General features: G+C 39.6%; 2 protein-coding genes across 9 annotated transcripts in view; one reads left to right on the forward strand and one right to left on the reverse strand.

Moving 5' to 3' along the window:
• Positions 1-25,490, forward strand: part of LOC137183701 (protein NLRC3-like) — a 247,621-nt gene that overhangs the window by 143,500 nt on the left and 78,631 nt on the right. For 5 of the 7 annotated variants that reach the window (XM_067590943.1, XM_067590946.1, XM_067590944.1 and 2 more), the window contains exon 12: positions 7,077-7,250. The exons of the other annotated variants lie outside the window; for them this stretch is intronic. In XM_067590943.1, the coding sequence (XP_067447044.1) occupies positions 7,077-7,250 (174 nt within the window). The remainder of the gene's footprint in view (positions 1-7,076; positions 7,251-25,490) is intronic. 7 annotated transcript variants of the gene reach the window in all.
• On the reverse strand, positions 15,218-22,588 carry LOC137183703 (tRNA (cytidine(32)/guanosine(34)-2'-O)-methyltransferase-like). Of its 2 annotated transcripts, XR_010928523.1 has the most exons (10): positions 22,474-22,588; positions 21,434-21,571; positions 21,157-21,226; positions 20,532-20,643; positions 20,043-20,121; positions 19,673-19,725; positions 19,548-19,601; positions 16,320-16,402; positions 15,969-16,019; positions 15,218-15,288 (listed from the first exon to the last, which is right to left on the reverse strand). XR_010928523.1 is itself a non-coding variant. In XM_067590952.1 (8 exons), the coding sequence occupies exons 1-8, from the start codon at positions 22,442-22,444 to the stop codon at positions 16,416-16,418; spliced, it is 633 nt and encodes a 210-aa protein (XP_067447053.1). In that variant the 5' UTR covers positions 22,445-22,452; the 3' UTR covers positions 16,335-16,415. The 2 variants fall into 2 exon arrangements, 1 of the variants encoding a protein (XP_067447053.1); XM_067590952.1 differs by lacking the exons at positions 15,218-15,288; positions 15,969-16,019; positions 22,474-22,588 and adding an exon at positions 22,321-22,452 and having other exon boundaries at positions 16,335-16,418.

Consider the following 25,490-nt stretch of genomic DNA (forward strand, 5'->3'; position numbering starts at 1 on the left):
ACTGACCAAAACACATTGTGTGAATCCTTGTGGTCTAACAAATGTGTTGAATCCATTTCCCTCCTCATGAAACATTTGCAAAGTCGATTTTTGAAGCTAGTATTTTAAATCCTGCATTGTTTACATCCATGTTTACTAGTTTGCACTCTTCTTCTTCTTCTCTGCCTTTGCTGACACATTGTTGTGTCTGTCTAATTACTTCTGAACCCTTGTAAATATATTATATATTATTTTATTTAAATTGAATGTGCTGAAGCTCAGAGCCTGAAGATCAAAAAACTGTGTAACTGTCCAAATACTGACAGTCTGGACTGTTTATGGAGGGAAAGAGCTGCATCAACTTGTGAGCTGTCGGTTGGCCACCACTAATGTCTTGTGTCATAAAGAATGTGTTCATGTCAACAGAGAGAGGAAGAGGAGGGGTGTTTCTGTGGAGGAGCAGCTGTCCTGCTGTTCTTTGTGTCAGGACGTCCTGAAGGATCCAGTCTCTACCAGCTTTATACACAGGCTCTGGAGACGGTTCATCACCTCATACTGGGACCAGTCTGCTCCATCAGGAGACTCCTCCTGTCCCCAGTGCGGAGAAAGATCCAGAACCAGACCTGGACTGCAGACAGACAGTCAGACCAGCACTGTACAAAGTAAGACTGAAGATCTGTCTGCTGATGTCATCATCTCTGAAAACAGGACAGGAATCTACCTCCTCTATCCTGCTGAAAATTAACACAGTCAGACATATTTCTTTCTAATTATACCTTTTTTTCTTCTCTTTCAGCAGAAAGTGGTCTGCAGGAGGTTTTAGATGAACATAAGATCAGTCTGAGGAGGAGATGTGAATGTGTGACTGAAGGAACTGATGAAGCAGGAAGTGAAACCCTCCTCAACAGGATCTACACTGAGCTCTACATCACAGAGGGACAGAGTGAAGACGTTAATACCCAACATGAGGTGAGGCAGCTTGAAGCAGCTTCCAAGATGGAGACCCTCCATGACACTCCAATCAGGTGTCACGACATCTTTAAAGTCTTACCTGACCAACAGAAACACATCAGAGTCGTTCTGACCAACGGCGTCGCCGGCGTTGGGAAAACCTTCTCAGTGCAGAAGTTCACTCTGGACTGGGCAGAGGGCTTGGAAAACCAAGATGTCAGTCTGGTGATTCCGCTTTCGTTCAGAGAGCTGAACTTGATCAAAGATGAGCAGTACAGTCTCCTCATGCTGATCCATGTTTTCCATCCAACATTACAGAAGGTCACAGCAGAGAAGCTCGCTGTCTGGAAAGTTTTGTTCATCTTTGACGGCCTGGATGAAAGCAGACTTTCACTGGATTTCAACAACATGAAGGTCGTGTCTGATGTCACACAGAAGTCATCAGTCAACGTGCTGTTGACAAACCTCATCAAGGGGAATCTGCTTCCCTCAGCTCTGGTCTGGATAACTTCCCGACCTGCAGCAGCCAATCAGATCCCTCCTACATGTGTTGACAGGGTAACAGAAGTACGAGGCTTCACTGAGGCCCAGAAGGAGGAGTACTTCAGGAGGAGATTCAGTGATGAAGAGCTGTCCAGCAGAATCATCTCACACATCAAGACATCCAGGAGCCTCCACATCATGTGTCTCATCCCAGTCTTCTGCTGGATCACTGCTACAGTTCTGGAGCACATGTTGACTACAGACCAGAGAGGAGAGCTGCCCAAGACCCTGACTGACATGTACTCACACTTCCTGCTGGTTCAGACAAAGAGGAAGAAGCACAAGTATGATGAAGGACATGAGACGAGTCCACAGGAGCTGACGGAGGCTGACAGGGAACTTCTTCTGAAGCTGGGGAGGCTGGCGTTTGAACAACTGGAGAAAGGAAACATCATGTTCTACCAAGAAGACCTGAAGAAGTGTGGTCTTGATGTCACAGAGGCCTCGGTGTTATCAGGAGTTTGTACAGAGATCTTCAAAAGAGAGAGTGTGATCTTCAAGAAAACAGTCTACTGCTTTGTTCATCTGAGCGTTCAGGAGTTTCTGGCTGCAGTCTACATGTACCACTGTTACACCAGCAGGAAGACAAAGGTACTGGAGGACTTCCTGGGAAAATACTCCAGTTACTCATCACTGGATGTCTTCCTGATGGGAGCCATGGAGAAATCTCTCATAAGTGAAAATGGCCACATGGACCTGTTTGTGCGCTTCCTTCATGGCCTCTCTCTGGAGTCAAACCAGAGTCTCTTAGGAGGCCTGCTGGGTCAGACAGAGAACAGTCCACAAATCATCCAGAGAGCCATCAACAACCTGAAGAAGATGAACACCCAAAGAATCTCTCCTGACAGAAGCATCAACATCTTCCACTGTCTGATGGAGATGAACGACCGCTCAGTACATCAGGAGATCCAAGAGTTCCTGAAGTCAGAGAGCAGATCAAAGAAGGAACTGTCTGAGATCCACTGCTCAGCTCTGGCCTACGTGCTGCAGATGTCAGAGGAGGTTCTGGATGAGTTGGACCCGTACATGTACAACACATCAGAGGAGGGACGATGGAGACTGATCCCAGCTGTGAGGAACTGCAGAAAGGCTCAGTAAGTCCAGATGTGATTATCAACATTATAAAGCTGCCATCAGTATTACAGTAAAGATTCACACATGCACACTATCAAAGTGTTAAACATGTGTTACAGCTGCTTGTTGCCAAAGTTATACATGAGTAGTGCTTCATTACAAGGAGTACCTGCAAACACATTCACATGTGTCAAGACATCCTTATCACAAGGAAAACATATTTCTTTTCACATTAATGTTTTTATTTTCATAGTGATGAGGATATCTTGACACATTGATTATGTCACTGGTCATTTTGATATAAATATCCTTCATTTCCCTCCTGTGGGTATTTGTCTGAGGAAGACCTGTAATCAGTTGAAATGTTACCAGTAAATTTAAATGGAGCTGTGATTCCAGTGTGTGAGTTCTCCTTGTATCCCAGTTGAATAGATTTTGTATCCAGCACCTATCCCACTGAGGGTTTGTGGATGTGAACACGACGACTCTGACTTATAGTGCTTCACTTCAAATGTTCTTCAGATGTTCAAATGCTATGAGAGCAAGAACAACTTATTATTGTTGGTATTTTTATACCTCACATTGGTAAACACAGTTATTCTGTTTATTTATAATGATTTTACAGTTTATTGTTCACCTTCTAGTTTTCTTCCTTTGGGTTTAATACAAATCCAGCAAAATATCTTCAGGTTTGAAGTTTCTGTTGAAAATGTTTAAAGAGTCATTATTTCATCACAACAGACAACAGTATTTTCCAGTGGACAGTACCTGCTGTACCTTTCTATAATGTGTCTGTTTATTTTTATATACAGACACATACATGTAATATCTGTGATCTGCTGCAGCTACCAGCTTGTATGAAGCCTGAGAGGCGAAACCCAGGGCATAAAAAGTCTACAAAGCTCTTCCTGCTGATAACACTTAATTGCTGTGAGTGCACGGTGATAATTAAAGAGACTCAGTTTGAAGCTGCTCAGGTTTTATGAACAAGACAATTTCATTTGAACTTTGTGGAGACACTCTGATATGATGGGTGCTTCTCATGACCTTATTTCATGTCTTCTCTCTCCTCGGGTGACCCGGAAATTGATCTGGAAATTGGTCTCATCATGAAGGATGTTTGAATTTGCTTATTTCTGTTTGGAGGAGAGAGGAGGCTGCCTGAAGGAGGGAGTAAACAGTACACAAGACCATCCTTCATCTTTTATCAAACCAACACAACCCTTTATTGGAAATCTGTAGTGATTAGACGCAGCAGCTGATCGGACTGATCTGATATTACATCACTAACATCTCAGTTTATATCGAGACAAATAACAGAACCAACTCAGGTGTAATATCACTCCCAAGTTTAGATGTTTTGTTTTCTGATTCTCAGTCTATTTAACATTTTGGATTAAAATTTTCACTGTAGGCCTGATTAATAAAGGAAGCATAAAACAACTTTCATCATTCACTGGAAAGAGTATTATTTTTATATTCCTTCTACTAATTTAGCCTGTGTCATGGATGATATAGTCAGGGAGGGAAGGTGAGTCTGCTGTCTGTCAGCAGAAAACACATTTTAATTAAATATCAGTTTCTATGAGGCTGAAAATCCCTGTGCGTCAGGTATGTTGTGAAGAGCAGAGCAGGTAGACCCAAACACAGGAGACTGCAGGCAACAGGAACTTGAAGAATAAATCTTTATCCAGAGGGATGTTCCATCAAGCTGGCTAACGGGATAGCCTGGTTTATTTCGATAAGCCTCGATAATTTAAGTGAGAGTTCGTTCCATCACCGCGGCTTATATGAGTCCCAGCTCAGTAACCATGGTAACTTAGTCAGCAGAACTAGCTGCTCCGTGGCAGGTTAACGGTCAAACTTAATTCAGCTGCGTGTCAAAGAATGTCTGACAGACGGAAACAGACTCTCAAAAGACGGTTCCATCAAGTGTCTTTTCACACTCACAACCCTTTTATTTAAAAGCTCAGCATTTATAATTTAAGAAATAAAAGTGTGCCAGAGTTATTTTGAAGTTATTTATTTATTCATTCACTCATTTTGTTCAAGCTGTGAAGACAAAAAGAAAATGAAATAAAGTCCAAACCATGACCTTCTGCTGTGTTTAAATGTATACAGTATTAACTGCTTATAGTGATCACAGTTACAGTGATCAACTGTTTATATGGATCAAAAAGCTCTGAGACAGAATCATTCATATACAACATTTATGCTGTTTAAATAAGTCACCTATAGAAATCAAGTAGTCCACCTACAGTGATCATTTTGGGTCTCTTCATACATGACAACATGTGGAAAAACATTTTAAACCACGTAAATCTATTTTTGTACTTTACTCCCATGATAAGCGGCTGCTGCTGCGTGAACACTGACATCATGACAGAGACAGAAAGTCATTTTCTCTCAATGACAAGCGTCTTCTCCTCAAAGCTTATGACAATAAAAGGGGGGGGGGGAATTTAAGTGAAATTCACTGCTCTCTTCGCCTGTTCTGCCGCCGGGGAAAATAAGCAACTTGGCTGGGACTCATATAAGCCGCGGTGATGGAACGAACTCTCACTTAAATTATCGAGGCTTATCGAAATAAACCAGGCTATCCCGTTAGCCAGCTTGATGGAACATCCCTCAGGATTTAAATAAAACTAAACTGAAGAGGGGAAGAGGTGTAGGTGGAGCAGGAGAACAGGAAAGAAGCTGATTGGCTGGTGAAGACACAGGGAGCAGGGCAGGACTAACGAGGCTGATGCAGGGCAGGTGTGGAGGGAAAGTGAGGTGAGAAAAGCAGGCTGGGGAGGAGTACATGAACACAGGAAGGAAACACAGAGCAAACAGAAAACTAAAAACACAATGAGACAGATGATGTTCCTATAAAATAAAATGCAGTAGTGTCTCAGATTACATTTTACTCTTAACAATTCCTTAAACTAAACACATGCTCCTATATGACAGCAGTGAGAAAGGTGAAACTGTCTCCTGATAGTTTGTGTGTAGGGAGATGGGCGGGAAGCTCAGGTGAGGGGAATGAGGTGATTGCAGTGATAGCAGGGCAGATGGGAGTGGCATAGTGCATCTAATGTTGAACACAAACTATATACAGACATCACTACTGTGGTGAAATAAGATACTCATAAAAACTGGCAACTCATCGTATGAATGAGTAAAATTACATGAGCAAAAGGACTGGATAACAGAAGTGTAACACATAAATGATGATGGTTAAATACAACCTAAGAGAGTGATGTCTAGATGAAGAGTAACTAAGCCAACACTAAACAAGCTGCTCCATAACCAGCACTGTACATGACTAGATAGTCACATAAAGCAGTGAGGAAGAAAGTTGGTGTGAGTGAGACGTGAACTTAGTAGAGCCAGACTCACTCAGAGCTGAGAGGAAGATACATAGAGCCAGACTGTGACAAGGTAGAAAGTAAACATTGATGTCAGATATGTTTACATATTTCCTCTTTCCTTAAAACATATAAACTACAAGTTTAAATTATTCCTACAAATTATGAGACGTTCTCATCATAACATGAATTATTAAATAATGAATTTACAAACAGAATATTAATGAATGCAGATGCAAATAACAAATATATTTTAGAAAAAGTTGCTGCCAGTAGAAATGTGTATTCAGTGTCTGAGCAGTTAAAAAACTGTTTGATGGATCTGTTCACAATATAACATGCAGATGTTTGTCAAACTGTTTATTTCAGGAGAAACATGCAGATATTTCACGTTGTCTTTTGTCATGTTGGAGGACATCACTACATCACTGTGCTGGCAGTGGTAACTGTACGCCATTATTCATTTTTTACACAGTACATCACATTTAAACTCCAGCACATCAAAAGACACTGAAGAGCTGTTAACACCTGTAGACTGACAGCTGACGTCACTTCAGATGACGCCTGAAAGGAAAGGACGTCCAAAAACATGTTTCCTTGATTCTTCTTCCCTCACATCTTTTCCTGCATCTCTCCCTTGTATCTTAGGTAGGAGGGACTAAGACACAAGGATACGACTCAAGTGAGCAAAGCAAAGACACATTTAAGACAAATAAGAAGCAATCACTGTGGACTTTATAGAAGCATAAATGCAACTCTATTTTCTTTGCCTTTGTCTGCAAGATGAAACCAAAACAGAGAATCCCATTAAAAAGTCTGCAGTACAGCAGCAGAGAGAGTGAGGAGAGTTACTGAATAACTCAACTTTGATTTGAAGGGTAAATCACAACATGACACATTTACATTACTTTCATTTTCAGACGCTTTTGTCCAAATGACTTACATTTTTTTACATACACATACAATTTTGGATTGAGTGTGTTGCTCAAAGACACTTGGACATGTGGACAGAAGGAGCTCAAGTTTCAAACCACCAACCTTGTGATTAATGGCCGACCAGCTCTGCCAACAGAGATAACTGAGCTATTCATCACATCTTAGTTTGTTTAGTGATAAAAATGCCTTGAATCTATATTTATTATTAAAGTGTATATTGTATGTATGTTATCTGCATTATAGACTTGCTGTATGTGGACTCTCAGAGACTCACTGTGAAGTTGTGGCTTCAGCTCTGAAGTCCAACCCCTCCCATCTCAGAGAGCTGGAGCTGACCCGGAACAGTCTGTCTGTCTCAGCAGTGAAGCAACTGTCTGCTGGACTGGAGAGTCCAAACTGTAGACTGGAGACTCTGATGTAAGTTCACTGACTGTCTGTTACTATTGTTGATCTTAATGTTTAACAACTGAACCTAATTTATGTACATACATAACTTACAACCATGAAGTTATTTTTTCCCATATTTTCATTTTTTACTGTACAAAGTTTAGTCTGTAGTTATAAAAGATGACTGATTCTTAAAGAAACTGTAGAAAATGTCCACTGTTAGTTGTTAAAGTCAATTAATGTTTATAATTTTTGGTTAAGAGTCACATCTGTATACAGAAGATCCTCTCAACTAATATCTGTTTTAAATGGATCAAGTTGATGAAGGAGAAATATTTCTTTATTATGTTCTTTAATGTGTTTTAATGAATAATGTCTGATCATTGATATTGATCCTTCAGAACACACACACACACACACACACACACACGCACACACACACACACACGCACACACACACACAGGGACACAGAGATCAATGCAGGTGACCTCAGAGTCTTCAGTCCACACTGTAGACTGGAGACTCTGAGGTCAGACACCATTTCTTACTGCTGTGCTGAGATTAATATGATGTGACAGTTGTGGTGACACTAAACTGCAGACATAAAGCTGATATTATGCTGATCCACACTGAGGATCTTAATGGGAAAGTCTATTTTCTTCTTCAGTGGTTTATGTTGAGCTGCACATTTAAAACCTTCATATAACAAGAAAAATCTGCACTGGATAATTCACTCTGAACCTCTGAAACTTTTTTTGTCTTTTATATTTGACAGTTTTTAACCTGCATCCTGTTGGGTTCAGGTGTTTGGAGTTTCTGTCTTCTAAACTTTAGAGCTGGACAAAAAATAAATAAAATAGTTGTGATTAATTGCAATTCTTATTTGAATGATCAATAATCGATTCTTGAAATCCAGAGAAAACTTTGCATTTGCACCTTTACTCAGTGAACATGTGTACATGTGCACTGTGTTGTGTGTATGCAGTGGTTATTTATTGTAAATGGTTCAGTTAGAACTGTGTGACGTATAAAATGTCTACTTTGTGGAAATGGAGTTATTACAATGTGCACAAAAATCTTATTTCAAGTTTAAAAGTAAGGTAGATGCTAGCTGCTATATTAGCTGCCCTGAGTCATGACAGTCCCATAGAAAGACGGCAGAAGGAAGATTGAGGTGGACGAGCCTGAAAGAGGCAGCGGGAAGAAATCAGGAAGAAAACAGAAGAAAGAAGAAGAAATTTGAAGTTACAGTGATGATAGAGAGAAAGAAAGAGAAATCCACTTGGCTGGAATAAAACTGACTGGGAACAAGGACAGATTTGGAGTTCTGTTGAACAAACATGAAGTCGCCAGTTGGATTAAGGACAAACTTGGCGATGTCAACTTAGTTGATGTTAAAAGAAATGGATTGATCATTGTTGGATGTGTTTCACAGACACAGCTGAAGAAGTTGTTGGAAATATGAGTTAGATGGTTAGCAGGTGTCATGTTTCCCACTTCATAGAAGAGTTCCAGTAAGTTGTTGACAGTCATTGAATGATCAGGATGAGTGACGGAGAAAGGTTTTAAACAAGACCAGGGGCCAGATGCATAAATGATATGTACGCACAAAAACCATGCACACGCCATTTCCCGCACATAAACTGGTATTTATAAACACAGAATGTGCGGTGAGAATGTGAACACCTCACGCATACTTTAGACCAGGCGTACACATGTTTTTCCTAAGAGATCTGAGGCTGATGTGATGAGGTGGAGATGAAATATAAGCTGAGAGACGCAATCTTTTAGTAAAACATTGTTTGTTTAGGTTGATAACCAGCTGCACTGATTGTGTGTGTTTTTGGGTTCTTTTGGGGTGTTTACACAGGTATTGTAAAATGTCAATCAAAGGCGCATTTACTAAGTTAACATTGATTAATTACTTTTGTGTTTAATTTTGTCATTCCTTTAATTTACATAGGAGCCAACATTTTATTTTGCTCTTATTATTCTTTTTATTTTATCCTTAGTTGTGGCACACCTTGTAAAGTCGGTTTAGATATGAGCTACAAACTACAACATTGATTCCATTTCCGAGATATTACTGCTGACGATGGTTTACAGTCCATGTGATGAATTAATGATACGGATGGTATAAAGAGCTGCACAGCCGTGTGTAATGGTGACGCGTAATGACAGCTATTCTGGCTGTTGGAGAAACTCGCTGGTGCAATACAATTTAGTGAAACTGCACTTCTTCTTTCCCGTTTGTTTCATTGACAGCTGTACAGACTGATGAGGCAGGTGACCAACTGATATAAAAACGGCTAGTTTAGGGTGTGTCTTCATCCATTTATGGTTAATTGTGGGAGTGGAAATGAGGCTCGTGCACGTGCGCCCAGTTCCTCAATGATTGAGATTTATAAAACAGAACCATGCGTACGCACGGCTTTATAAATCGGATGAAAAGAATGCGTCTGCATGTTTGTGGCTTTATGCGTACAAACAGTTTTAGTCATGAATCTACAGAGTTTTATGCATCTGGCCCCTGGTGTGTTGCATTTTGAATGAGAAATCCTGCCTGACAAAGTATTCTTAGATCATATCAGTTACCCAGTAAGGCTGTTTGTTCCCAAACCCATTCAGTGGGGGGAGACATGAGGCAAGCAGACAGTCCAAAGAGAAAGAAAGAGATGGAAGTCATGAGGATCAGGTCCAAGAGAAGGCTGAACCATGAGGAAGCTAGGAATGAAAGATTCAAGAAGTGAAGGAGAACTAATCAGGTAGGAAGCATGATGAATATTGTTTTTGTGAGGACAAGATGAAGTTCTGAGCACTTCTGTCCATGGTGATTAACTGTGCCGCTGAGGCAGAAAGGAAATCTGAGAGAATAGAGATTATTACTGGAGAGGAAGTGCAGAGGCTGCTGAGAGGCTTTCAGACTCTCTCAGAGCCTTGATTGAGAAGTTATATTAGAGAATGGGATGAGGGTGGGAATATATATATTAGTTTTATTTTATATATAATCATTTAGATTAAATAGGAGAACTGAGTCTTATTTTCAATCCAGTAGAAGGCAGTAATGTAACTGACTGTGTTGCATTATGGGATAGCATTTATGTTTTTTAAATGTGCATAATGATGAAGCCCTTGCAAGTGATGCAGGTCTTTTATTATTCTTGCTCAACTGTTTTGCACATGTAGGCCTAAAAATATAGCTATGTCATGTTTGAGTTTTTTTGCATTTTTACTTGTGTTTGGCTGCACAACATGAGTTTGTATAGATGGAGTCACTGGTGGAGCTGCAGAGTTTAAGAGGTGAAGTCACGACGTCTTTATTGAAGTAGCAGCATGTTGTCATTAATATTAATGAGAGCTCTTTTTCACTGTTTGTATTTGACAGTTTTTAACCTGCATCCTGTTGGGTTCAGCTGAGTTTCCATTTTATAAACTTCTGCATTCTATCAATCAATCAATCAATCAAACTTTATTTATATAGCACCTTTCAAACAAATAAAACGCAATTCAAAGTGCTGCACAAGCAACTGATAAAACGTAGGATGTTAAAAATGGATTTAGAGACTAATGAACACCAAAGCAATTAAAAAAGCAAAAAAGGTTCAATAAATAAGACAACAATAAAAAAATGGATAGTTAAGATAATAAAATATAAATAATAAAAGATAATACAAGCAATAAAAACAACAAAAAGTTGTCAAACACTACACATTATAAATAGATTATTAAAATAGTAAAATGTTAAATATTAAATAGAATAAAATAATCGATAATGATCAACAGTAAAATGTTGATAAATAGAATAAAATAAATAATGATGATAAATAAAATAAGTATAAATAATAAAACCATAAAATGATAAAACACTACATAGAAGCCAGACTAAACAGATGGTTTTTAGTTTATGTTTAAAAATATGTATATTTTCAGCTCCTCTCAGATCCTCTGAAGGCTGTTCCAGCAGCTTCTAAACCTTCTTCACATCTGAACAGATTATGAAACATTGAATGATTTAAAAAAGGAACTTTGTTTTCTAAAATGACATCATTTATTCTTTATTCAGATTGAGGGGCTGCAATTTGTCAAAGATCAGCTGTGATTCTCTGGCCTCAGCTCTGAAGTCCAACCCCTCATCCCATCTGAGAGAGCTGGACCTGAGAGGAAACGACAACCTGGAGAGTTCAGATGTGAAGCTGCTATCTCACCTTGAGGAGAGTCCAGACTGTAGACTGGAGACTCTGAGGTCAGTCGAGAGTTGGAGTCAGTCCGTGCTGGTTTCAGCAGTATTGTATTAAACACAGTTAGTATCAAAGCAAAGATCCAGTATTTCCTGGTGAACCTTCAACCTTCTCAGTGGCTGCTTTCCTCAGTGAAGCTGTGAGAGGAGAATGGTGACAGGCTTCAGGATTGGACAGAAAGACAGAGAGAGAGAGAACAGTCAGCCAATCAGATCAGCCAGAAGCTTGTTGTGATCATGTGTTTGAGTTGATGTGAAGATGACTGTTGTTGTTGTGTTCATGTCTGCAGGAAATAAAGCTGGATTACAACTGACAGCCTTACAAGATGTATAGAGACAGTGGTCCTCATCATCAAACTGTCCTACCATCAAATCTGATCTGGAAGTGTTTGTTCTCTCATTTCAACACTAAAGAATTGATCAGTTCATCTTTGTCAGAGCTCTAAGATCAGTCTGACTGCAGCCTGCAAATCACTGGCTCTGATTTCACACAAGCATCATTACGTTTAGTAACCATGTGGTCTTTATACAGACCAGAACCTCTGCTGAAGTCCAGGAATCACAGCAGCTGTTTAGCTGAGAGCTCTGACTGATTGTCATGTGATGATTTAACAGCAGGAAAGATTTTCAAATCCCACAGAGACTCTGTAGCTTTCAACTTTTCTAACAGTTCACATGTATCAACAGTAAATCCATCAGTAAACTGATGAGTGAATGTCTCTGTTTCTGCAGTAATGATGTGTTCATGACTCTCAGCACTTTATTTCCTCTGTGTACTTGAGTGAAATCTGCAGAGTAAACAGACTTGATAGCAGAAGTCTGTGTAGGTGTGTGAGCTTGGAGCTCAGTGTGTTCACTCCAACACGTTAACATGAGAGCTGAAAGGAAGCAGGCTACGCTGCACAGCTGTTCCACTTCTGGTCTGAACAGGACTGAAGTCCCTGCTGCTCTTTATACTGGATGTGCTGCATCACTGACTGACAGCTGATGAAGTGAGTCTCACTAAACACTGATTTATGACCTCTGTTGTTTCTTCTTCTCTCATCAGATGGGAGGAGATGTGGTGGTGATCTCTGTCAGAGTGTGAGTGAACATCCAGGAGTGTGTGTTGAGAGAGGATCAGCTGGATCCTGATGATCCATCTGGACCGGAGTCTGGATCTGGATTTTGTCATCTTCACTTAAGTCTCTTAACTGACTACAAACTGAACAGTTATCTCTGGATTTTGTTGAATCAGCACTTTACAGATGTGTTATACATGAGCTGTTTGATGCAGAAAAGATGAAAAACAGGTGTTATAAGTCAGACTCTGACCCTGGGCCCATATTTATCAAGCATCTCAGAATCACACTGAGAGTTAACGAGGACTAAAACTAATTAATGAAGCAGAAGAGAATTTACTGTGACTGTCAGCAGGAGAAGGATTACTCCTGGGAGAGAGTGAGACGTCGCTGTTTTACCACAGTCAGAGCAGCAAAGTAGAAATAATGATGACGTGTTGTAGTTTTCTCACAGTCTCAGCTGGAAATATGAAACAGTGGTAATTTGGTATATTATGTGTATAGGCAGGTAACCAGGCAGGTAACTTACCAAGGTTATGGAACAAAACTATGATGCCAAAATTCATTATAAGATGATATTTACAAAGTGTAAAGAAAGCCTGAGAAATAAATGTAGCCTATATGTTAATGAAGATAACAGGTAATTAGACTCAGCTGTGTGAAATGATCTTGGTTCAGCCACATGGTTTCACAGCCTGTAATAGTGCTGCATCTTGCACATATTGCACAGACACATGTTGCAAACCCTCTCCATGAAGAACATCTTCTCTTCCACTGTCCAATTCCTCTTTCAACTACACCCCAAGTTAACTTGTGTTCTCTACATGAAGGTAAATACAGCGTAACAATAGAAACATATATTGTTCAGGTGCATCCTCCTCTCTCAAACATCAGGCTGTAGTTCTGCTGTTATTTGAAGGAGCCTCAATAAAAAAAAAGCCTATAAAATATTTGAGCTGTTGTAATGAAGTTGAGATATCCTTCATTATGCAGCTGACATGATTGTGTGTAAATCAAAGTTTTAGTGGGCTGTAACTGAGGACCCTCGTCATGCTCATTATCTTTATGACGTGCATTAAGCCAGATCAAAGTTTGATTCATGACTTCCATCATTGTCGCTTCTGACAGAATCGTCACTGTTGCACAGCTGCATTTTCCCCGTTACCATAAACCATGTAACATTGTGAGGACGTTCTGTATTTATTTAAATGATGTTCTGTAGAAACATCATGTGTTCTCCTCTGCATCACACACAAAGTCAGTCTCACTAATGATTCTGTTTTAGTCCAAACAATCTTTTAATAAGCTCAGTGTCATCAAGCGTTCCCAAAACATCTCTCCTCTCAGGGAATATCTCTGCCTGAACTCCATCTCCTGCAGCTCCTAAATATTGGCAGAGATAGGAATCATTTACCAAGTTTGGAAAGTTGATAAAAGGCTTTTTCTACTAAAAGTAGAAGCAGAGATGCGTCACTCTGATCATTTTTGGCCAGTTAGGAGTGATTTCCTGCTCTGAGACGCTTGATAAATACGGGCCCAGATGTGACAGATGTGACAGATTGGATGTCCACAAATTTCATTCAGTTAAATTGTGAAAGAATTTATCATTGGTCCAGAAAACCTGCATGCAGGTCAAATCATATCTTGGTTCTGTGGTGAAAAACTTTGTATTTTTGATTCCAGTCTAAGTTTTGATGATCATATCAGCAGCTGGTCCAGTCCTGTTTTCACCATTAAAACATATTCAAATAATATCTATAAAACCAGCACAGAACACTGCTGCTGTCAGACTTTGAACTAAAAGCAGGAAAAGAGATCATATTACTCCATTTCTATCATCACTTCACTGGTTACCTGTTTGTTTTAGGATTGATTGTAAAGATTTGATTGATTACTTTTAAAGGCTCTTCATGGCTCCAGATGACATTTCAGAGTTGCTCTGTGTGTAAATATTAAAGGTATCTAGCTTTTATATGCAAACATATGATGTCACAATGAATAGTTTATATCTCATAACAATATTTAACAAGTCATTTGCATCAGGCTGTAAGTAAACACTGGTCAGCCAATCAGGTGGCTTTAACAATAACTATATAATTTAAACTTGTAGGTGAGATCATGTGATCCAGCTGTGTGATCCAGCTCTATCCAATCACATCCTTTACATCTTGTTTTCTACATTAGTGCAGCATCTTGCATGTATTGTACAACACTGCACACATTGATAATGATGCAAACGGACTGTGGACACAACTTCATTAAAAACAGCAAGAGCTTTGTAGTAAGTGTTATCTGCTGGATGTTAACAGTTCAATTCATTTTTAAAAGGAGAAATGAGTAAACACACACAGAACATAACAGTCATACTGGACTCTTACAGCGTTATCTCTCAGACTCACCATCCAACTCTGCGTAGTGGGCGTCTTTGAGGAGGGCCCCTGAGCCCAAGTCCATGAGTTTGATCTGTCCGGTCCTCAGGTCCACCAGCAGGTTCTCGTCCTTGATGTCGCGGTGGACGACGCCGCAAGTGAAGCAGTGACGCACCGCCTCCAGCACCTGCAGGAAGAAGCTGCGTGCCGCTGCCTCATCCAGCGCGCTGCGCTCCGTGATGTAATCAAACAGGTCCTGCCCGGGCTCAGGACGCTCCATCACCATCAGCCAGCCGTCCGCCCGCTCCCACCAGTCCAACAGCCACACCACGCCGCCAAACGCCCCGCCCACCTTCTTCAACAGCACCATCTCCAGGGGAACGACCGTGCCGCACTGAGACTGTATCAAAGGAAACATTTAAAAATATATAACTCCCATGTCCATAAAATCACAGGAGGAACAATTCATACATCATAAAAACAAACACATAGAAAAGATTAAATATTGTATTTATACATTATGCAAAATACACTACAATACAAAGTCAGTGAAGTTCTCCCTAAACGGTCTAATTCTTTGTCCTCTTCTATACATCATTTATATGAACAATATCTCCATTCCAAACTGTAATGTACATTTTCAGCAGATGATACTGACTTATCTGTTAATCTACACTCAGTTGCTGTTGTATCAGGTGCAGCTGGCTGACAGCTACGACTGAGTCAAGTCAAAGGACATTTTCACTTCTGCAGCCGCTGTAACACAAGAGCTGTATTCTCAAAACTTTAACTAAAAAAAAAAAGATCAATTCACTTTCCATTTGAAGATGTGAGAACATACTCAGGTGTTCTGATGTCATGTGTGATTCTTTTCTTTCATGTGGAATTTATCGTCTATTTTTATAGAATTTCAAGAGACAACTTAAAAAACTTAAAAAGTCTTTGTACGTCTGCGTTGTCTCTGTGTGACCACGTGCCTTTATTAGCCTATTATTATTATTATTATCATTATTATCATTTATTTATTTTTGTATATTTGTCTATTGTGTTTTTGTCGTCTTTCTGTTGTTTTCCTCTCACCAGAGAGCCCCACTCCGTCACTCTGTCCCTGCACACGTGCTTCACCGCCACCTGCATGGAAACAACATTAACACCGTTAACATGCAGCATCCACACAGTTTATAGAACATAGACATTTACAGGCTCTGTGCAGAAACACAGAATAAAGAGCAGCCATTAATAAAAACTATTAGGCCCTAACAGTAGCATGAAGATATTTGCTGTCTACCGGCCTTTCAATGCATTTCTTTGTTTTATCATAAAAATATTATGAAACATGTCATCACTTCCAGAGGTCTGTACTACGAAGCAGGATTTAAGGTTAGCGAGGTAACTTCAGGTGTAACTCAATGACGTTGGTTCACTTCTTACCGGGGTTCATCACCATGGTAACTGACGCTCCGGAGCAGGTTAACTTCAGAGGATCGGATCACAACCTGTCAACACTCCCACCACTGACCAATCAGATCACTGGAAAAAAAAAACAGTCATCATTCCTACAAGATCCTGACATGAACAAAAGTCCTGAGTTTACAATAAAGTGACAAGTAAAAAGATCAATATATATTTTTATTGGTCAGTGGAAACATTTTATTGTTCCAGACTTTCTGTTTCCACTCTGGTTTTAAAACAGAGCTTCTAACAAACAGAGAGATCGTTTATGACACTAATCACATGATGATGATTTTAGCTGCATTTTAATAGCATAAAGTTTATTTCTCCCCAGAGTGAAGCTGACACTGTGGATGATTTTACACTCTGATTCCATCACTGCAGCTCAGAATAACATGAGACACCTGTGTGACGATAACTGGAAACAAAAATGAAATATTGTCTTTTATCAGAAAAATAATCCTCACTGTTAATTGGCTCCATGATTATAAAGCAACATTTGGGTCAGATAGACTCATCAGTCATTAACTACTTTTACACTCTTTGCTTCAGCAGCAGAAACAGTCTGACGTTACTTTAAGTTTCTTTTTTATGTGACATATTCAGATGGTTTCTTCATCATCCAACTAAACAGCAAAAAATACTCTCTGTACTTAAGTCATATATAATAATTCCTACATGTATTTGAACTGTAGCCTACTTTTAATATGTGGAAATTATTTCTATTGTTTCTACATCTTCTTATTCTGTTGTATGATTACAGGCTCATTTAAGTAAGAAAGTAATTGAAATTTATTTATATAGCGCTTTTCACAGACAATCGTCACAAAGTGCTTTACATGAGCATGATGCCACATAGAAATACAGAGAAATCAATAGTCTGTAATAAAAAATTACACAGTAAAAACATAAAAAAGTGCACAGAAATATACACAATAAAACATGGAGATATAAAATGTCAACTACTTACAGGAAACTCTCAAATGCCTGTCTGAAAAGGTGGTTTTAAGCTGCTTTTTAAATGAATACGGAGAGTCAGCAGATGTTAAGGGTGCAGGCAGAGCGTTACACAGCTTAGGAGCTGCGGCCTCAAGAGCTCAATCGCTATGAGTCTTAAAGCGAGTGCGTGGAACAGAGAGCAGATTTTGCATGTTTGACCTGAGAGAGCGAGCAGATGTGTACGGGGTGTAGTAGATCAGCGATATAGGCAGGAGCCTGACCGTGCAGAGCTTTGGAAGTAAGGGTGAGAATTTTGAACTGAATCCTTACAGCAACAGGAAGCCAATGAAGAGTTTTCAATATGGGTGTAATGTGAGACCGTCTATTTGACCTGGTCAGTAGTCTTGCAGCAGCATTTTGGATTGTCTGCAGACGATGGACAGCAGATGTACTAAGTGAGGTAAATAGTGCGTTGCAGTAGTCAATGCGAGAAGAAATGAAAGCATGTATAATCATTTCTAGTTCAACTGATGAGACTATAGATCTCAGTTTACTAATATTTCACAAGTGGAAAAAGCGAGACCTGATAAGCTGCTTTACGTGGGTGTCAAATAACGAGGACTGATCAAATATTACCCCTATATTGCGCAGGCTGGATTGTGCAGTGGAGGAAAGAGGCCAGATACTTTTTATAATCCCAGGGGCAACAAACCAGGACCTCTGTCTATCAGCTTTGAGCTGTAGGTAGTTTTCTGCTGTCCAATCATTAATAACCTTAAGACAGTCCAGGAGCCTGGACAACCTGAAAGACTCACTAGGTTTGAAAGAGAAATGGAGTTGGATATCGTCAGCATATAAATGACAGACAACATCAAAACTGCTAATTATCCGTCCCAACGGCAGCAGATATAGAGAAAATAGTAGCAGTAATTCCTACGTGTATTTTAAGCCGTAGCCTACTTTTAATAGGTGGAAATTATTTCTAGTGTTTCTACATCTTCTTATTCTGTTGGATGATTACAGGCTGTCATTTACATTCCTCTTTGTTGAATATGACTTTTTGCTGTCTCTGAAACAGAAGTTTTCTGCAGGTTCTTGGTATCACCGTTTCATCTCATATCATGAAGAACTTCATTCATGGTTCTGATGATGTCGCTCGTAATTAACAACCCGCCTCTTTCACATGAACGTGCTCGTAGCTGGACAGGAAAACCCCGGGTTGACTGAGCAGGTTGATAACCAGCTTCATAGTTCTGGTTATCTGGACGGACAATGTTAGCTTCAGTGAAGCCAGATAATGAAAAGATATCCTGGATATGTTGAACTCGCTTCGTAGTTCGGGCCTCAGGATACTGTTGCCTGTAAACACCTGATCCAGGTTTCTTTACTGGTGCAGAACATAGTGGCTGAGATGGTGAGAAATCAAGACACAACTTCACACAGATGATCAGAAACCTGGAGACTGTTAGAATCATGTAAACAGAGATATGAATAATCAGGTTTCTCATGTTTCATGTAAACACCATATATATCCCAAATATGATCTAAACCAGGATGAGACTCAAAACCAGGACACTAGTACACATGTTAACACACTCAATGAAACAAACGGGAAAGAAGAAGTGCAGTTTCACCAACTGTGTTTAACCAGCGAGATTCAACAGAACAGCTGTGATTACACTCAGCTGTGGTTATTGATAACGTCCATATCATTAATTCATCACACGAACCTGTAAACCATCATCAGCAGTCACATCTCAGAAACATAATCAATGATCAGTTTGTAGATCTCAGACTCACTGTGTCACAACGAAGCATGAAATAAAAAGAATATTAACAGCAAAATAAATGATGCTTCCTGTATCAATTAAAAGAATAAAGATAAAATTGATCACACAGAAGTAATTAATCAATACATTTATAGATGCATATTTGATTGGTGTTTTACAGATCGTATAAAAAAAAAGAACACAATCAGTGCAGCTTGTTATCAACCTGAACAATGTTTCACTAAAAGATTCTCTCAGCTTATATTTCATCTCCAGCTCATCACATCAGCCTCACATCGCTGGTCTGCAGATAGCGTGAGGAGTTCACATCCTGTGTTTATAGATATCTGTTTATATGCAGGAAATGTTTTTGTATGACGCATCGTTTATGCATCTGGACCCCTTGTCATTATTTCTACATTCATCTACATCTATACAGACTGAATTATTAATAAAAAGAGCATTATCAGTAAATCATGTGGATAAAAGTCGGACTCACCTTGGCCACAAACGTCCCTCCAGGTTTCAGAACGTGTGTTGTGATGTTCAGCGCCTGAGAGACAAACATCTGTCAGTGTGACATCACAGACCGACATGTTGACACAAACACACCTCTGTACTCACAGCCAATAGGAGCTGAGCCTGGATGTACTCATCCACGTCATGGAGCCCGGTTACTATGGAAACAGAACAGGAAGCTGAATATAAACATCAGCAGGCCGACACAGAAGGCGATTTTTTTTCCTAGGATGGTGAAGTCATGACCCGCCGTACACTGCGTCTGATTGGCTTACCCTGATATGCTGACACTAACCCTAACCACTCTCCCTCCTCATGCCTAAACCCAACCAACCCAACCAACGAAGGCAACCAGTACTGGCCAATCAGAGGCAGAGTAGGGCCGGTCATGACTTTGCCATCCTAGAAAAAAAATCTAGTATACAGGAGACGTCGTGAGGATAAGGTGAGGACAGACAGGAAGTGACCGTCTCACCATCTGGAGCTCCGTCACACACCACCAGGTCGGCCGGCTGACCCTCAAAGTGACGGATTATCTCCTGAGCTGTTGACACCTGAGAGGAGGAAGACGACGCAGATCATGTGACACATCGCTGCACTGAGAGGAAGGACTGTTTCTGGAGATATTCTTCACAAGCTTTTTGTTTTGTTTTGTTTATTAAATTGCTGCAAAATGACTGAATGTGTAGCAGGTTTTCCAAAATCCACTAAATGTTGCACTAAAAGTCAAGAAATTACAATAAAAATATCAACAATATTCTTGTTATATCACCACAAACTGCAATAATTATTAGTTGCAGCTCTAATCACTTCCTGAGTAGCGCCCCAAACTTTAGTTCCAGGATTTCAGCAGAGAACAGTGGAAACAAAAGCAGAACAACCACAACGGTTCCGTTTCATGAAGTTCCTGCAGTTGAAAAAGCTCCCATCACAGTGACGTCATGTTTGTTCATCGTGTCCTCACCTTGGTGATGTCTCCCTGAATCTGAGTGACTCCTGGAAGAGGAGCCATGGCCTGCAGGTCCACCGCCACGATCTTCACCTCCTCACTGCCATCACCCTTCTCCTCCCGCCCTCTGAGAGGAAACACAAAACCATTAAGATCCGTTTCATGTCTGAAGCTACACATGTAAGTGAGATGCAGAGCTGCAGTTCTTTAACTTCAAATCTGATATTTTATCGTTTTAAAGGCTGCAACTCACAATTATTTTCATTAACCTGCTGATTATTTTATTGAAAGTAGTGAAAAATGCACGTTATAATTTCTTAAAGCCGATGGTGGCGTCTGCAGATGTCGAGCTTTGTCCGATCAACAGTCTTAAATCCAAAGATATTCAGTTTACTATCATGTATGACGCATAAAAGATTCAAATCCTCACATTTCAGAGCAAATGTTTTATACTTTTCCTTCAAAAATGACGATTATGTGATTATCAAAACAGTTGCTATTTAATTTTCTGTCAAATCGACTAATCGCTGCGGCTCTAATTGTTTTATAAAAATACTGTGAAATTGCAGCCACGCAGAGGATTTTCTGTCCAGGTGACTTAATGTTCCTGTAAATTAAATCAAAAACTGATGAAGGCAACCTGAGTTTCCGACTGAGGACCTGACTCCAGCTGCCGGGAGCTGCACACAGATCCACCGCTCTGTTCACACCTGAGAGAGAAAAAACCTTCAGAAATACATTTTGACAAATCAGACATTTATTAAAAGACAGCAGAAGAAGACAAGCAGGGACAGAAGCATGAACGGATACTGATGGAGCCTCCTGGACAAACAGCCGAGGGCCCAACACATCAGCAGAGTCATGACTGTTACAGCTGGACAGAGACTCAGGAGTCTCAGGTGTCCTCTGCTTCTCACCTGTGAACAAGTTGAACTCGTGGTCGAGCTGCAGCAGCTTGAAGGCGCTCCTCGCTCTCCAGCCCTCCTCTTTGGCCAGACGGTAGTAAATGTCCCGCTTGTCTTTGGAGGAGCGACCCATCCTGACCTCTGACCTCTCTGTGATGGACAACACACACACACACACAGGACCAGTTACAGCAGACACATTTATACTGGTTTCCCTTCTTTCACTTAAATCACTGCTATGATGTGATCACAGGTTGATACACAAATCTGTTTTCAGTTTTTGGACTTTTTCTCTAATCTTTGATTTTTGCTGAAATATTGGATCATTTGAACATTTATTGAAATGAAAGCATGTGAGAAGTTTAGAGGGAAAAATCACTATTTGGTGGAGCTGTTAGCAACTCATAGACATGTGAAATGTGACCCCGACTACACACTGCTTTTTGTAAGACGTCAAAAGCCAAAAAGGTTGGAAACCACTGGTTTCATCTTTAACAATGTGTTGTATTTTAAAAGCTTGTTATATTATCCATTGTGTCAAATCTTCATCTGAAAAGTAACTAAAGCTGTCAAATAAATGTAGTGGAGTAGAAAGTACAATATTTCCCTCTGAAATGTAGAAAGTAGCATCACATGGAAATACTCAAGTAAAGTACAAGTACCTCAAACCCCAAACTCCATTTACAAAACCGCTTATTTTATAATTTCTTATTTCCTGTAAAGCATCACCGTGATAAACGACAGTATGAACTCAAGTCAGGATTTTACACACGAGTCATGTTTGCTTTGTTCTGTTACAGCCGATTGGAAGAGAACCTCTTAATGAATGTAAAAACGTGTTAATTTATAATTTAATAACATCAGTATCGTGCTGGAGGCGGACAAACCAGAACTTGTACTTTTTAAACGGAGTCTGGCGTCCAGCGCACAAGAAGCAGCGTGTTTCTGTCTGAGCTCACAGCCTGATGGCAGCTCTGTTTCTGGCTTAAATATACACACAATCATCATAAATAATAACATCATGTCTCCTTTTAAAATCCTGTTTTACTCACAGCTGAAATGTGTTCACGTTTTGCTCTGAAGGACCCCTACAGGAAGCTGTCCGTGAAGCGCCTGTTCAAAACAACGACGTCACAATAGAAATAAACGTCCATGAATAAACATTAAAGTCTCCACTCAGAAACATGTTTATTATTGCTCCTTCAGTTGGATGGAGATGGCAACTTTAAGCTTTTAAAGATCTTTAAAGATCCCCTCCGAACATGTTTTAAGATCCATATAAAATACTACTACTTTGATTAATAATTTGTGTCTGATATGGTTTTTCCACCAAAAAACTTAAATTATCATTTAAAATCCTTTAAATTACATCTCCTCCTTCTCCCCTTTTTTCCTCCATACTTTTATTTATAATTTGCTTTGTTTTTTTTTTTTTTAAATATATAACAGAATAAACAACTTAAAGCCAGGAGACACAAACACAAACAACAGATCAACAAAACAGGGAGCAGCATAAATAAATAAATAAATAAATAAATAAATAGAAAAAAAAAGATTTTAAATAATTATACATTAACACAGATTTTTCAGAGGAGGTGTAAATAAAAATTCAGTTTTCATAGCTTTAACTTTTTTGGAAGATTCAATGTTCAGTTAAAACGAGCCTCGACTTATGAACCAAATGACCAGTTCAATAAATTAATGGATCTAAATCCACCAAACGAAGGCAACATGCAAGTTTTAGTCAAGATAACTTTTGGTGGTGTTAGAAGAACTGTTTGTATTTGTTGACTTTTTAAGGCAGCCCTGTCACTCATATTTAAGTTGAAACAACAAGTTACATGTTACAGTCAGTAGAGGCTGGTCCATAGAAGCAGAAGAGGTTGATCCTCCTCTATTTTTTGAGAGGCAAAAGGGAGATATATAAAAAATATAAAAAAGAATATTTGGTTGAAATAAACCATTACAAATCTCAGTATTATTTATAAAGTATTTTTCTCTCTTCTTTGGAAAAAAATCCATTATTGAAATTCTGGTTAAAATGCTTCAACAGCGACACCTGCAGGGCGGGAGGAGAAAGGGCAGTGTGTGTGAAGTGGTGGGGGGGCGGGCCGCAATTGGTGGAAGTGGAGTGGGGGACAGAGGAGGACGGGTGCCTGCTGTCCTCCGCAGGGTGGGATCTCTTACATTGGACTTAATGTATTTCTTTTTTTTTCATGCTAATCTGTGATTGGCCATGACACGTAAAATGACGCTCCAAGGGAGGCTGTCCTCTCTAACCAATCAACAACCAGAATGTAATATTGACATCGAGTTGGTCCAATGATAGTTTCCAGATTTCATCTTCACTTCTCTCCACTGTAAGGCAGAGTAGCAGCAGTAGATAGCTCCTTGCTTTAGCCAATGCAACAGCTGGCTTGTTGTAGCAGCCTGAAGGACTCTTTATACATCCATGGAAGGACTGTTAAGGACTGTTGTTAAGCTAATGGGAGAAATTATCTGGACTGTGCAGCGCAGCAGCAGCAGGACACCGCCAGGGAGCGGCTGGAGAGAGAAGCAACCGGAGAAACAACCAGGAGAGTTAGCTTGTTTGTCATTGTTGCTAATGATATCAGACTGGTTAAGCAGCAGCTATAAAGTTCTGTTAACTAATATATAAGATGATCAACAGCTACAAATGGACGTTATGACATGAATACTTCATCTCCATGATAGAAAGAAGAAGACATCAGATAACGTGAGTCAGATACAGCTTCTCTCTCTCTGTCTCTTTGGTCGCTAATTTCATCTCTGATGGTTAAATGTCTCTCTGTGTGGCTGTTGTGTGAATTTATTTCCTTAACAAGAATGCAGCAGATATATATATATATATATATATATATATATATATATGTAATGTGTTGTGGGTAGTTTGCTTGTTGCTTGGTGTTACAGTGAGCTGTCTGGACTCACTCATTCATTCGTTTTTAATTGAGTGGTTGTTCAGTCACCTGTTGATATTGTATGATTAGTGTGCAGGAGGTCTGGCTGTTTGCTTCTGACAGTTCCTTTAGTTCGTTTTTAAGCTGAGCCGTATATTGAGTAATTAGCTTAAAGTAACTAGAATAACAAGTGTTAACTAGTGGTGTAACTGATCATAGTTGATCCGTGATCCGTTCGGATCGCCCCCCCCCCCCACGGTTCAACAGGCATATGAACTGCGGATTAATTGCAAAACTGAATGTCTCATTTAAAACAAAGTAAACAAACTGCTGTAAGTACAAGTCATAGACAGACAGCGTGTCGCTAACAGGGATTTTGAAGAGCAATGATCAAACCAGCATCTAACGGGTCCGATGTGACATTTGAGTTGTTTACCTGCTGTTTGATGTGCTGCAGCTGAGCAGCTAATTAGCATCTAGCTGCTAACTGACGTTAGCGGTGAATGTTTGTTATCATCAAGTTTTGATGATGTGGACAGAGGCTGTTTCATTCACTGTTTAAAAGAGGAAGGTTTCATGCCTCATAATGCAATAACTGAGCATTATATATTTTATTTTATTTAAACATTGGACATCTTAAATGTTGTTTTCATTTAAGACCATGGGCAAAAGTTCCTTGCTGTTTCTGGCTGTAAGTGTGTCACAGAATAAATGGAAATCAAAGTTTTATTTATTTATTTAATGATCTGATCCGTGACTCAAATCCGTGATACGCCTGAACCGTGAGTTTTGTGTTCATGTTAACACCCCTAGTGTTAACATGTCAGCTTTGTAGACTATATTTTGTATGTCGTGAACATAGATCAGAGTGTGTAAGTCATGTATTTGATACGTGCATTAATACTTTCTGATGTGAACCTACACTTTTAGATCTGTGAATGTTTTTAGTGTTCAGTCTTTCTAGTATTCAGCACTGATCTGTTCCTGTATCACATTATAAGCTTTGTGGTACTTTATATATTTCTGTATACTAAGAAAATACACAGGAAACACGTGTAAATCATGTGATATCTTGTCTGTTTTTGATCAGAACATAAATTTGTTGTCACAATAGAACAATGCTATAAATTAGAATTTCACTTTGTTGG

Source organism: Thunnus thynnus, chromosome 5 (assembly GCF_963924715.1).
Source record: "Thunnus thynnus chromosome 5, fThuThy2.1, whole genome shotgun sequence".
NCBI lineage: Eukaryota > Metazoa > Chordata > Actinopteri > Scombriformes > Scombridae > Thunnus > Thunnus thynnus.